The sequence below is a fragment of the Lepidothrix coronata genome, unplaced genomic scaffold (genome assembly GCF_001604755.1).
Source record: "Lepidothrix coronata isolate B3197 unplaced genomic scaffold, Lepidothrix_coronata-1.0 Scaffold301, whole genome shotgun sequence".
Classification (NCBI taxonomy): domain Eukaryota; kingdom Metazoa; phylum Chordata; class Aves; order Passeriformes; family Pipridae; genus Lepidothrix; species Lepidothrix coronata.
The window spans coordinates 357,700-372,228 of NW_016690481.1; the positions used below are offsets into that span (position 1 = coordinate 357,700).

Genomic DNA, 14,529 nt, shown 5'->3' on the forward strand with positions numbered 1-14,529 from the left:
ACTTCTTGGCAAGTTTTTCAGCAACATTCTGCCAAGCCCTGAGCTGGTTTCTTGGGAAGGCAAAGACTCGTTCAGCCCTCAGAGGTTCGTGCCCGCCTCCATCTCAGAGGCCTCAGAGGCAACCAGAGGCTCCCCAGCCCCCTCCCTGCCCTCTGAGGCCACATCCCCAGCACCTACTTGGACTTGTTGAGGCTGGCCTCGGCGGCCGCTGCCTGCAGGAGCTGGGTGGACTTGCTGGCGGGGACGCCGAACACGGCGCTGTGGGTGACGTCGCTGAGGATGCGGCGGTGCCCCGCGCGCTGCGCCTTGGGCGACGACGGCGGGGTCAGGGAGCCCAGCTTCTGCCCCTGGGCCGTGGGAGACGGGCTGCTCTGAGCCTGCTGCTGCTGCCTCAGCTGGGCCTGGGCCTGGGGAGAGAGCAGAGCAGAGCGGCCTCGCTGGGGAGCTGCAGCCTCGAGGGGAAAGCAGGGCCGTGCTGGAGGACCCGACCCTGGGGTCACGGGCTGGAGGGGACAAACAGACACGCAGGGGAGTCGTGGCGGGGGGGATTTGCTGCTTTGCAGTCTTTCAGGATTACCACAGTTCCACAGGCAGAGACTTTCTCCCCTTGCTGTGGTGCAGCTCTGGAGGCAAAGCCTCCATCAGCATCTGTTAAAGGCTGGCTGGGCTCAAACTCGCTCACAGGCAAAGGGGCAGAGATCCAGAGCAGAGGTAAAACAAGAAATCAGACCACAGCGCACAGGAGTCTTGTCATGGGGACACAGGGAATGGGGATTTGGTGAAGGGCAGCACTGCCTTCAGCAGGTAATGTGTGACTGGGACCAAATCCCTAAGGGGGGTGGAAGATTTGTGCAGAAATCTTGAGCAAAAAACTTTCTCTTAAGGGGAAGGAAAAAAAAAAAGAAAACAAAAGACCACAGGAGCACCATTTATCATTAAAATCTGGAGGAGAAAACCAGGCATGTTTGGTTTAGGTGTGAGCCAAGACAGCCCACCTACAAACCCCTTGGAAACTGAAAGGGGTTTCCTCACATTGATCTTATTTTTCCATTGCCTCAGTCTTGTGTTACACTCACAAACCCATAAATACTTCAAATATGGTTTTGTAGTGATAAACAACAGCATCACGTCTGATTGCGTGGTTTTTCAGTCTGTCTGTCAGTGAGGTATCATGGTTGGATTTAAAGCAGGAAAACTGGAATGCAAGGAGCAGCAAGCTGTGCATGTCACCTCCCCTGCCTGGCTCCCTGTTCCCAGGCCATTTCCAACCAAGATGAAGCACTTGGAAAGACCTAAGAGGGCAACAGGAAAGTTACACCCGCAGGGTGGTGCCGAACCTCAGCAGGACAAGGCAAACAATGGTGAGCTCTCTTGCTTTTCCTCTGCATTTCTGGCAGACCCAGTCCCTGACCTGCCTCTCCTGGTCACCCACCTCATCCCACTATGTAGGTCACTGCAGAACAGGACATTTGGTGCTGAAAGATAAAAAGGCATCACTGAAATCACCAGAGAAGTGAAGGCAGAGTTTATTAAGCTGAAATCACCCAACGTGAAAAGGTTTTGACAGGTCCTGGCTTGGTATCTTCTGCTCAGAGACTCTGCTCTGCAGAGACCAGGCCTCACTATCATTTTTCAAATGAGCCAACCACTGTTTTTCCCTCCTGACTGCAGGAGTGGAAGTGTCCAGATGTGTCCATTCTGATCAGCCTACCAGGGGAACAAGGCTCATTTTCAAGCCAGCTGATTTAATAAAATTAAGGCTGTTCTTGTGCTAGCAAATCACAGCAAAGCTCCTGATTCAATGCTCCATTTCAGGTACTTCTGCTCTAAAAGGAACAGGGTAACAATGGGCCTCACTCAAAACCTGTCTGCACATGCTGAAAATCTCCCACCAACTTCAATAAACTGACCTGCCCTGGGTCATTCAGCAGAACAGGAACAAGAGCAGGAACACAACAGCTCCAAGTGTCCCCCACCCACAGCACCAGCTTAGGGCTGAAAATGCAACAGCAAGGGGGGGACATGACAGAGCCCTGAGGCACATCAGGGAGCAGAGCAAACTGCTCCCCCAGCACTGCCCAGGTCAGGGCTGATGGAGCTGATCAGTCAAATGAATTCCTGGTGTCACTTCAAAGGAACCACTGGAGAGATGAATTCACTGGCAACTCACGAACAGCAAGCACAGAGTGACCCTCAGCCTGGGCTCCAACAGTGTGGAACAGAGTCATGGAATAGTTTGGGTTGGAAAAGACCTTAAGATCATCTTGTTCCAACCCCCTGCCACAGGTAGGGATGCCACTCACTAGCCCAGGTTGCTCCAAGCCCTGTCCAGCCTGGCCCTGAGCACTTCCAGGGATAAGTACCCGAAGCAGGTTGTTATCAGATACTGTTTGTTGTACCCCTGCAGCCTGGCACAGCACAGTAACAGGGCTGCTCCCTCCTGCCTGCTGGCCATGCTTTCCTCCCAACACACCCCTAGAGTTAGGGACACTCCTCTGAGCTCCCCAAACCAGAAGTGGATCAGATTGCACAGGAATGGAAACAAAAGGCACAGGTTCCCCCCACAAGCTCTGCAGAGCACTTTGGCTCCAGGCTCCTGCCCCTCCCTGTGGGCAGCTGCTGGTTCCTCCTGCACAAGGCCATATTTTCCATCAAGTAAAGAGCATTTATTTTGGATGCACTTTCAGATGATTAGTAAAGTGGATGATTGATCTATTTATTTTTAGATACGGTGCTTTCAAAAGTCTCCTTTGAAAGGTCTCCTTCCCATAGCATTCATTAAAAAGTTATCTCAGTGCTGGAAACAGCCAGGAAGCTGTTTTGTGCCTTCCTCTGAACATCAGACAGAACTTTTCCAAACAAGGAGTTACCTAAAGTAACTCCTTGTGCCTGGTGCCCATCCTGATGTGTTAAGTACAACTAATTTTTAAGAGAGTTTCTCACATGCCTTCTGTGGCAACGTGACAGGGTAGGGATGGAGAGAAGCTGCATTAAGCAGCCACTTAGATCTTCTCATTTGCTTTTACTCATCCATTACTCATCTTCTTTCTGTGGACCCAGAGCACAACTCTGGAGTCCAGCATCCCACTGGAAAAAGAAATCCAAGCAACTGCACATCTCTGAGGCAGCAAGGTCAGTGCTGACACGTCAGTATGAACACACTGGGGCCAGCAGGCTCCTGAATCATGGAATGGCTTGGGTTGGAAAAGCTCTCTAAGGTCATCAAATCCAACCACTCCCCAGCACTGCCAAGGTCACCACTAACCCACATCCCCAAGTGCCACATCCACGTGTCTCTTAAATCCCTCCAGGGATGGGGACTCCACCACTGCCCTGGGCAGCTGTGCCAGGGCTGGAAAACCCTTTGGGTGAAGCAGTTCTCCCAGTATCCAATGTAATTCTCCCCTGGCACTTACTGCCTGGGCTCTGTGGGTCCAAAAAGAGCTGGATGTGGCACATACCCAGCATACAGGACCTGGCAGAGGAGCACTTGCTAGTGCCCCAAATCCCACTGCCCCATTCCTTTCCACAGGGCTCTCCCCAGATCCCAGTGCCCCATCCCTTCCCCCAGGCTCTCCCACCTGCTCCTGTGGCTGTGCAGGCTGGGCCGTGCTGGGCTGGGCCTGGGGCTGGGCCGGGCTCTGTTGTTTCTGCTGAGCTGCTGCCACTGTCTTCTGCTGCATGGCTGCCTGCTGGGCCATCAGCTGCTGCTGCTGCTGCTGCTGGTAGTAGTTCTGCATGAGCTGCTGCTGTGCAGGGGCTCCTTGCTGCATCCCTGGGAACTGGGAAACAACCGGCGGTTGAGGTGCCTGAGGTGTGCCTGGGAACTGGGAACCACCAGCAGGACTGGGGGCCAGCACAGCACTGCTTACAGGCACTGCAAGTGGCTGCAGACCCCCTGCAGAGGGGTGGTGGGACACGGCCTCCTGCTCTGAAATCAGATCCTGTCCCTGCTACCCCTGCCCAGATGGAGCTCCCCTGGCACAGACTGTCCTGTGCTCCCAAACTCATGGAGCTCCCCTGGCACAGACTGTCCTGTGCTCCCAAACTCCCCCAGCACAGACTGTCCTGTGCTCCCAAACTCATGGAGCTCCCCTGGCACAGACTGTCCTGTGCTCCCAAACTCCCTCCTCCACATTTATTGACTCTAAACCTTTCACAGAATCATGGAATGGTTTGGGTTGGAAGGGATTGTAAACCCCATCCAGTCCCATCCCCTGCCATGGCAGGGACACCTTCCACTAGCCCAGGTTGCTCCAAGCCCCGTCCAACCTGGCCTTGGACACTTCCAGGGATGGGGCAGCCACAGCTTCTCTGGGCAACCTGTGCCAGGGCCCCTCCACCCTCACAGCCAAGAGTTTCTTCCTAACATCCAGTCTAACCCCATCCTCTGTCAGTTTAAAACCATTTTCCCTGTCACACTCTGCCTGTATAAAAACTTCCTCTCCCCCCTTTTCATAAGCTGCCTTTAGGCCCTGGAAGGGGCTCTAAGGTCTTTCCAGAGCCTTCTCTTCTCCAGGTGAACAGTCCCAGCTCTCCCAGCCTGGCTCCAGAGCAGAGGGGCTCCAGCCCCCAGATCATCTCCATGGCCTCCTCTGCACCTGCTCTAACAGGTCCACATCCTTTCCCCAGGATAGGAAGATTCAGACTTCCTTTGCTTCCACTGTTAAACATCCTTTAGCAGAGATCTGTGCTGCTATGAACACCTCAGATAAGCATGTGAGTGTCATCTCTGTGTAATACATCATGTGTTCACAGACCTTCTTATCACCACAGTCTACCAAAAACCAGACCAAATCTTACCCTTGAAAAGGCACCCCAGGCTTCTGGAAGCACAAAAAGGACATAAATTGTACCCTCTGCTCATCAGCTGAGCACTGAAGTGTTTCAAGACCCTGAAACACTTGGAGCTGTAACATCTCAACCAGCACCACTGATTTTATGTTTGTACATGACAAAACTATCCCAAGGCCTTCCACACTGACAGCTAAAAATGCCAGTCTTGTGTAGGACAGGATCATCAAGTCTGGAAGAGACCTTCAAGATCATTCAGTCCAACTGTGAACACATTCCACGACCTGACCACTCATTCAGTGAAAAACCTTTCTTCTAATATCTAATCTGAACCTCCCCTGGCACAGCTTGAGGCCGTTTCCTCTCGTCCTTTCACTGGAGACGCAGCAGAGGAGACCAACACCCACCTCACTGCAACCTCGTTTCAGGGAGCTGTAGAGAGCAAATCTTACTGGAGAACTGGGGATGCACTGGAAAATGCCTAAAACCTGCCCCTATCCCCCCCCCAACATAATATACCTCTGTAAAACGCCATAAATACAAGGACTCAGCCCTGCAGACGCTGCGGGCACACACCGAGCCGGCCGCGCTCACCCACCTGCTGCGCCTGCATCATCTGCTGCTGCTGCTGGTAGTAGGCAGCTTGTTGCTGCTGCTGCTGCTGCAGGAGCTGCTGCTTCAGGAAAAGCTGCTGCTGATGCTGAGGGGTGGCCTGGGGCTGTGTTGAGGGGACCTGGGGCTGTGCCTGCGGGGCCGGGGCCGGCGCTGCCTTGGCCTGGGGCTGGGCCGGGGGCTGCTGGGGGGCTGCTTTGGGCTGGGGGGTGCTGGCAGGGAGCGAAGGCTGGGCACTGCCCAGGGCAGCCGGGCCTGCAGCTGGGACAGAAAACCCAAAAGGGTGTTAGATCGAGGTGCAGCACAGCCCTGGGGGGCACAGGGCCCACAGGAAGCACAGGGGGAGAGAGCGGCCTCACCTTGGGGCTGAAGGGCTGCCGGGGCCGTGGGTCTCTTCCTGGGCGTCAGGGCTGGCTGGATGGGCAGGATCCCAGGGTTGGGCTGGGTCTGCCCTGCTTTAGGTCTCTGCCGGGGGGCTATGGATGTTTCTGTCGTGGGGATGGGATCTGTGAGCCTGGGAGGAAGAAAAGGAGAGCACTGAGAGCACAGCCAGTGCATGGAATACACAGCAGGTTAAACACTCCTCCACACTCCAGCTGGGTGTGCCCAGGAAAGGGGAAACACTTGTGGGCATCTGGACACACCACGCACAGCAAAACCTCCCAGATGCACTCACAACAATTAACCCAACACTGTCGCTCTGACTTCTCTGCCAATTGTGGCATCTTCTCCTGTTGGACAGCTGGGACTTGTCAAAACCACTCAGTTCATTCAAATATTTGATACAACATATTGTTAAATCCACTCAGAGTTCTGAGGGAGCAGATGAAGGACACAAATCAGCTCCGGAGCAGCTGGTACCTTTGGGCAGGGTTGTCTAAATTGCCATCTTTAGATGCACCTTAACTTTGGTACATTTACCCCAGAATCGGGTCATTGGACTCCTCTGAGTTTACTGAGCTCCAAAAATGCAGAGCAGGAGAGAGAAGCAGCCCCTGTCCTTCTGTGGATACAGTGGCTATGATAGGAGATTGTTCCTGACACCTAACTGACCTGACCAAAGTGAGAGTAACTGCCCTCAGTTACGAACCCAAACACCGTGCTGGGACTGGCAGACGGGAGACATCCCATTTCAGAGTCTGAGGAGAGCAGCTGGGTTTGGAGTGCCCACTGTGCACTGCTCACTCTGCACCAAAATCACACCCGAGCTTTGTCCAACACAATTTACAAGTCTCAATCACAGAAGCACAAGCAGAGCAAGCAGCAGCAGGAGAGGACAAAACCCTCAGAGTACACTGGTTTCCCCACTAACTGAGCGCTTCAGATGGAAGCAATTGGGCTTTTGTGTTTTCCCCCAGAGGAATTACAGGACTCTTGCAGAAATCCCAGTCATTTCGTGCGGTAACTCCTGGCTCAGGTTATGGTCTGTCGAGGGTCAGACTCAGCCACAGTCCCTGCTGAGTCTCTCAGCAGATCTGTGTTCTCCGAGGCCATTCCAGGCCTGCTGCAGTCTCTGCCCTGACTCTGCTCTCAGGTATTCCCGTGGCTCTGGAAGGATGGCATGCTGGATCCATCCAGGTGCAGGAGCTCCAGGAGCTGTTGTGGAGCAGTGCCTGGGGCACAGAGAGCTGCTGAGTCCTGCTGAACATCCCCCAAATCCCACCCCCTGCAGACAAACCCCCCATATACGCATCTGCTGCCCTCAGATCAGAGCCCGGGGTCGTTCCTGCTCTCAGGACCGTGGTGTTTGTCCCCAGGGGAGCAGCAAACACACCCCTGCTGATCAACAGAGAGACACGACAGGCACAACACAGAGGGGAGCACAAAGCAGGGGGTACCTGGCCTTGGGCTGACTCTTCTTTGCAGCAGCTTCACTTGCTTTAACCGGGTCTGGGAGTTTAGCAGGGATTGGAGAGTTCTGCAGATCCCAAAAACACCCAATTTGGTATTGTGAGGGCAGAAAACAGAGTCAGAAATAATTTGCAAAAGCATCATAATAAAACAGGGAGATTGGGGGATCCCCAAAGCAATTTTTCCTCATGCTGGACACACGACAAACTCCTCAAAGTTCATGTCATGGGAAGACAGTAGATTGGGAGAGTCTTTACAAGGGGGGAAAGAAAAGGCTCATCTTTTTGACCATTTACTACACAGGGAACACGAACACAAAGGTTCATAGCACAACCTGGGCATTTTTAAAAGAAAACCTGGGGGACAACAGCAACAATATTTATTAATAATGCTATAAAACACAGGCATAATAGTACCAAAACCATCTCTTATTCATAAAGACCATAAATAACCACCTGAACATGGGGAGATAAAAGCAGGTTTCTATTTACCTGGAAACAACAAAATAAAATGTCTGTCACAGGTGTCCACAACACCGTAAGAAAATAACTGTCAACTCTATTTTTCAGTTAAGCCTCTAAGAACACATCTGCCCCCTCTAAGGGGCAGATGGCTGTGCAAGGACTGATGCAACTGAAATACAAGTCCCAGCCAGCCAACAGACCCCAAACTGCTGTGTTTAAACCCAGCTGCACCCAAACTACACACGCTGTGACGAGTGTGCCTGGAAATCAAATTGGTTTCCCAAGCATGGCCTAATTTTCCATGTTCACATGCACAAGATCTCTTGGTTGGCCTCACACTTGGTGACTGGGTGAGGAGGTAAATCAGGGACAAACAGGAATAAGTAACATATGAAAAACCCTGATTCCTGCCCTCATCCTCCCAAAATCTAAATCAAACAGCACTGATAATTACAAACACAAAAAAACCTACTCTCCTAATTACAGAACTGGGGAACAACCTACAGAACACAGCAAAATGTTCAGCACTGAGCAGCTGCTCCCCAGTCTCCTCCCACAGAGGCCTCCCTCAGTCCCCCCCTCTGCTCACCTGGACGTTCTGCACTGGGCACTCCTTCTTTGCCAGTTTGAATGCAAAGTAGGAGACCTGATAAATGTCAGGTCTCTTATCAGGGTCTGGCTCAAGCATATAGCCTGGAAGAGGCAGAGATGTGACATCAGAAACAGAGCAGACAGATGCAAATGAGCCAGCTGTGGCAGCTCCTCAGACTGCACAGAATGAAGGAATTTCTCAGGATTGGGGTGGGGAGGCCCTGGCACAGGATCCCAGAGGAGCTGTGGCTGCCCCATCCCTGGGAGTGTCCAAGGCCAGGCTGGACAGGGCTTGGACCAACCTGGGACAGTGGAAGGTGTCCCTGCCCGTGGCAGGGGGTGGGACTGGATGGTTTTAAGGTCCCTTCCAACCCAAACCACTCCATGATTGTACATTTGGTACAAGCAGGGCTAACAGGGTGCTCTGCCTCCTTCAGAGCACCTGGTCAGGTCAGGGCTCAGCAGGGCTGAGCTGCTTGTGGGCTCAGCTGGGAACGGGGCAGGACAGACAGCCAGGATGGACCAGGACACGTTTTCCAACACAGCTATGACCAATCTGCCTCCAGGGCAAGGAGGGGAAATGCTGCCTGCTCAGGGAATAGCAACTGGGTTTGACTTTGTACTTCCCAGTAAACCCACGGGAGAAGAGCTTGATCCAGCCCCGGTGTGTCAGGGGGGCAGGAGGACAAGGCAGCCACAGACACCACTGCACAGATACCCCACATGAGCAAAGAAAATAGCAGGCTGCTCTGCAAACACATCCAACTCTGCGTGAGTCAAGACTGTGGCTAGGAAGAGAAAAAATCAAATGCTGTGCTGGAAACAAGAGAGCTGCCCCAGCTTTGCCAAGAGTAGTGCATTGTACACTTAATTACACATTCACTCTAGTCAGTGGGTTATTTATAAATCATTTCAGTTCTGCTTCCCAGTTCACAGAAGATGAATTCTTATCACTAGTCTAAGTCACTGTGGTTCTTTTCAGTTCCTTATCCAAACAGATTTATTACTGGAGAAATACGTTTCTGCATAAATAGGCTTATTGTGCAAGTTCCTGTAGGACTCAAACCAAACGGTTGTCTGTGTTCCTGCCCTTCCCCAGAGCTCACCCCAGCCTGGCCAAACAGAAACCCCTTTGTCACAGCTGGCCCTCCAAGAGTGATCTCCTAAGCTTCTAAAAGATCACTTTAACCAACCCCTGGGCAAGCAAGTCTCCTAAAAGGAGAGGAGAACTGCTGGTTTTCCTGTGGGAGCAGGGAACATGAGAACAGAACACCTGTGCTGGGTTTTGGCCCCGTGGGAGCTGCCTGTCCCTGTCAGACACTCACGGATGAGGCAGTGCATGTCCTGCGAGTGCCGCGAGTTGTCCGGGATGGTGAAGGTGCCGTCACAAATGGCCACCTGGCTCTCCCCAAAGGGCAGGGTGAAGTAGCACAGCTTGTACAGCAAACAGCCAAGGGCCTGGGGAGAGAGAACAGAGCAGGGACTGAGCAAACAGCCAAGCACAGCTCAAACACCACGGCACAGACAGGGAGGGGGCTCCGGTCTGGGTATCCAAGTCCTGTGTGATGTCAGGCCTGCACCCAGCACCCCTGGGATGGACCTGGAACACGGGTACAGGGCAGGACACACCCATGGAGAGCTCAGCTCTCCCCTGTTAGGGAGACACTGCTCTGGGGGACTGTGTATCATCAGCCCCACACGGCTCCGCAGAGCACAGCCCTTCATGTCACTGAGCAGGCAAAGCCTCTTTCTGCCACACACAGAGGAAAAAGCAAAGGAACAGCACAAATAAATGGCAACCATCATCATTAATACATTTATTCTGACAAAGAGAAGCCCAAACTGTTTCCAAGCTTAAGTTCAAACAACCTTTCAGCTGTTCTAAATAAATGCCAGGGAAATACAGCTCATTCTGCAGCCTGCCAGGCTGTACCACCCTTCCCTCCACTGCCGTGCTGCTTTTGGCAGCAAGAACCACCACCTATTGCAAAAGAAAACACAATTTCTGCACAAAGGGCTAATTATGAAACACTCCCACCACCTCAGAGGGGAGAACAGGAAACATTTCCTAATCCTAAACTACTCATCATCAGCTCATCTCCTCTGTCACAGGGTTTCTCCATTCAACTGCTCTCTGGTTTACAATCACCTCAGCAGGTTTGAAGGGAAGGGAGGTTTGCAGCAGGACAAGCACTGGAACAGGACTGGAAGCTGAGGCTCCCTATGCCCACCAACACACACACTGGTCTGGACACTCCAAGGGTCACAGGAACAGAATTCCTGCCATGCCAGGAAGAGCAGAGCCCCTGGATCTCCACCTTTCCCATTATCAGAGGAAGGAGTGCAAATCCTGGCTCTCCTCAGGCTGCCTCTGAGGCCCAGACTGTCCTTTCACAGCTGGACCTTCCCTCTCCACTCCCACCCAGTGCTGTGCCTGATCCCACAGATTCCTGCTGAAATGTGCTCCCACAGGAGCTGCTGCTCCCAACTCCAGCTGAGCTCCCTGAGAGCAGGGGACTCTTCCCAGCAGGTGTCACACCAGCAATTTTCCCTCTTGTACATGCACAGCTATCGTGCATCAAAACCCTTTTTCTGCTTCTGCTGTGTTACTTCCTAGCTCAGGGCTCCAGAAACCACACAAACACGCTCCCAGTTACCACTTTAAACACTTCCAGACACATCTGCTGAACTGCCTCTGCGCTCCAAACAGCACAGACTCTTTTCCACCACTGTCCCACCCGAAGGGAAGCCTTCCACCCTGGATCAGGTTAGCCAGGAATGGATTCCACTCCAGCTGGATTCTGCTCTCGCCATGAAGAGCACGGCAGGATTGCCCTGATCAGCAGGAATAGCAGTGCAGGAGTTTGGCCTTTGGCCAGTTTGCCAACTCAGCCCTGTGTTACACAGGATCACCCACTCCTGCTGCAGGGAGCAGGTCCATTTGCTCGGGTTTCTATTCAGTTCTGAACAGTAACCTCTATCTCACATGCCTACACCCCAACCCAGGCACGAGAAACTAAAATATTCCAAATTTTCTGCTTTAACTCTTCAGATACGAAATCAGGTTTGCCCTGTTCAATCCTGGAGCTTCATACATAAATTCAAACCACACGAGAGGAGCACACACATCTCATCCAGCAGCCCCCCTGCTCAGCAGGAACTCAGACACATCAGCAGAGGAACTCTTCATTCAGAAATGCCCAGGCTCTTCAGGAAAGCAGGTTAGCCCAGTTTCCGTGCCCTCATGGCAGTGAAGCAGCTGCAGCCTGGCTGGGGGTGTCAGTGGTTTCCATACGTACCCATATGTCTGCTTTTGTGGTGATGAGTTTGCCACTGTACAGGTTGACCATCTCTGGTGCTCTGTAGGATAACGTAGTGTACCTGCAGAGAAACATCCATCAGGGAGCTCAAAAGGGGTATCAGAGGCATTTTCACTGTGTCACAGTTCCAAATACATCCAAATTCTCTCTTTCCCTATTCATTCTAGGGAAAAAGATACTAAAGATATCTATTTAAAAAAATCTTTAACAGCATCATGTGCTACATACCTCAAACACTACCTCTACCTCTAACAGTAAAACACCCCTGCAAACTGCCCTGGAAAGCCAAAACAGTAACCACAATCCATTCTAAAACAAGGAATTCACTCACAAAAATGCACAGTCATTTTAAGAACTACAACAGAAATATTCAAGGATGCAAAGTATTAACAAGGTCAGTAATCAACTGTCCTCTGCAGTGTCCTCACTGCAGGGCTGTGGCCAACTGTATCACAGATTGTAACTGGATATGTGGCTCCTAAAAAACAGATTTCACACCAGGACTCCTGCTCAGAGCCACTGTAAGCAAGGGAGGGGCCACTGTGTACCTCAAACCAGAGCTGGAATCTGCCTCATTTGATCAGATCCCCACAAACAGTACAGCTGGAAACTGCACCAGAGTTTAAGAGACTCTCCTGATGAGATTTCCTATCAGCAAGTCTGTGATTTCTGCTGTGGCACTTTGCCTGCTGCTTACCTTGATCACAGGAAAGCATCACTAAAGGCAGAGGTTTTGTAGGCTTAAGGGTACAAACAGGGCATTCCAAAGGGACTGCAACACTGGATTAGGAGAGCTCTGATGACTCCAAACAAACAAATCTAGGAAATCCAAGCAGGTGTAGCTGCATTCTAACAAAAAGGAGGCTCTGCACACATCTCTAACCAGCCAGGATGTTGTACTGACAGAGGTGGCAAGTTGGCAGCAGTGATGTTGTTAAAACTAAAGCAAGACCAAGGACCAGGAGTGTGCTGCATCCCTAATCCAGGTCCTGCTGAACTGCAAGGGAAGCCCCCTTTGCAGAAGCACCCAGGAGCACCAGATGCTGCCAGGACAGCTGGCTGCGGCTGGGACAGGAGAAGGAGCTGGATTAAACCCCTTCCAGGGCTTGACACTTCCCATGCAGAGCCGAGATGGGGCCCTGAGTCACTGCACGGGTTTGTGAGGAAGGACAGGGATTGTGTCATCCCTGCCTGGCAGCTCAAAGGAACCAAGAGAGATGAAGGACAGAGACAGAGTGACCCCACACAGAACAGAACAGGTCACTGCCTGCAAGGTGGGGCAGCTCCTCTGCATTACACGCTCAGTCCTTCAGCTCCAAAGCAATTACATCAAACTCAATTTACTGTTCCACCTTCCCCCGGGCACTCATTTACCTGCAGCACACACTGCCATGCAGCACGGCCAAGCTGCTGCAGCAGGCCTGAGCAGAATTAATCCCAGCACAAGACAAAATTATCCTTCAAACACAAACTAGGCCCGAGCTGAAAAGGCAAAGCACACTTACTTTTTGATCTCCTCCTCGACCGCGTTCACCCCCTCCGTCTGGGGGTTCTGGAATTTGTTGGTGGCACTCCCGAAGTCACACAGGACATAGTGGCCACGGTCGTGCAGCAGGATGTTTTCAACCTACAAGCGTCACAGACAGACACAGAGTCACTCAGACACAAAAAATATTCCGGGTTTTTTTTCCACAAGCCAAGGTTTTCAGTGCCTGAAGACATCTCAGACACATCTGAAGGCGTAACACGACAGCAAAGCAAACAGGCATCGAGCCTCTGTCACAGCCCCTAAAATAGAAGTCAAATGATGGAAGCACAGTTGTAACACTGCCTTCCATCCTGCCACCCCCCCCCTTCTCCTCCTGCAAGCACACTTCTGCCTCTGCCAGGACTACCAGGACAAGAACAGTGGCCTGGCATCTCTGGTGCTCAGTGTCCTTGTGCTGCTGTGCCCCTGCTCTGGCATCTGAACGGGGAACAGCAAATCCAACTGTCCCCAGCTGTGCAAAGGGCTGTCCACGGGACAGAGAAGAGGCAAACACATCACAGCACACACACTTCTGTACTGTATGAAATTCAAACACATCTCTAGGCCGTTGCCTGCACTCCCCCTGTCCCTGAGGGTCTCGTTCCAAAATGCTCACACTTTAGGTGCCCCTTCTCAGAAGGTGTTGGGTACCCCACAGTCCCTGAACAGGGGCTGGAACAGCCAAGGTTCCTCCAGGCTGCTGAGATGATCCCTTTCCCTTCAAATATTATATCAGGCAACTGAAACAACTACTGAAACAAACACCAGGGACAGTTGAAAAAATAAATAAAATCAGCAGAAACACTGCCTTTCCCTCAATACTCACACTTAATCATGCATTAACAAAAACCTAGCAAACTGCCTGAATGTTTCAACACAGACTTAAAACGTGTAAAACCCTGGGTTCAGATCTCTGCTTTGGCAGAGCAGCCCTGTGTTCCCACTCCTCATCTGTACAGAGGCATTAACAGCATGTTCTCTCGAGGGAACACACAATTTTTCATGTCTTTATCTTCAATCAGTGTCAAATGCTCAGATACAACAGCGAGATAAGACACACTGCTCACACAGTTCAGAAAAAACCCCACATAAGCGTTTGCTAACAAAACCCTTTGGAAGTGGAGCTCCCCATCAAGGATGAGCCTTACAAGAAGGAAAGAAAAAGGAGGAGTCAGCATTTTAAGCATCAGAAAACACAGCCAAATTAGAGCAGCTGAGGGGGAGAAGGCTGGCTTGGAACCAAGGGTTAAACACCCCCCTTCTCCCCCTGCCATCCATCTGCTTTGAATAAAGCACTGCACACAGATGTTCTCCCCAGCACATCCACACTGACTGTTATTCCCTCTTCGCTGCAAATACTCCTCAAGCA

General features: G+C 51.8%; 1 protein-coding gene across 1 annotated transcript in view; it reads right to left on the reverse strand.

Moving 5' to 3' along the window:
- The window catches only part of AAK1 (AP2 associated kinase 1), an 83,163-nt gene that overhangs the window by 34,336 nt on the left and 34,298 nt on the right, over positions 1 to 14,529 (reverse strand). The window contains exons 5-13 of the mRNA XM_017837330.1: positions 13,138 to 13,259; positions 11,612 to 11,693; positions 9,638 to 9,770; positions 8,311 to 8,414; positions 7,245 to 7,324; positions 5,727 to 5,920; positions 5,389 to 5,661; positions 3,582 to 3,763; positions 178 to 407 (exon numbers count right to left, since the gene is read on the reverse strand). Coding sequence (XP_017692819.1) covers positions 178 to 407; positions 3,582 to 3,763; positions 5,389 to 5,661; positions 5,727 to 5,920; positions 7,245 to 7,324; positions 8,311 to 8,414; positions 9,638 to 9,770; positions 11,612 to 11,693; positions 13,138 to 13,259 — 1,400 coding nt within the window. The remainder of the gene's footprint in view (positions 1 to 177; positions 408 to 3,581; positions 3,764 to 5,388; positions 5,662 to 5,726; positions 5,921 to 7,244; positions 7,325 to 8,310; positions 8,415 to 9,637; positions 9,771 to 11,611; positions 11,694 to 13,137; positions 13,260 to 14,529) is intronic.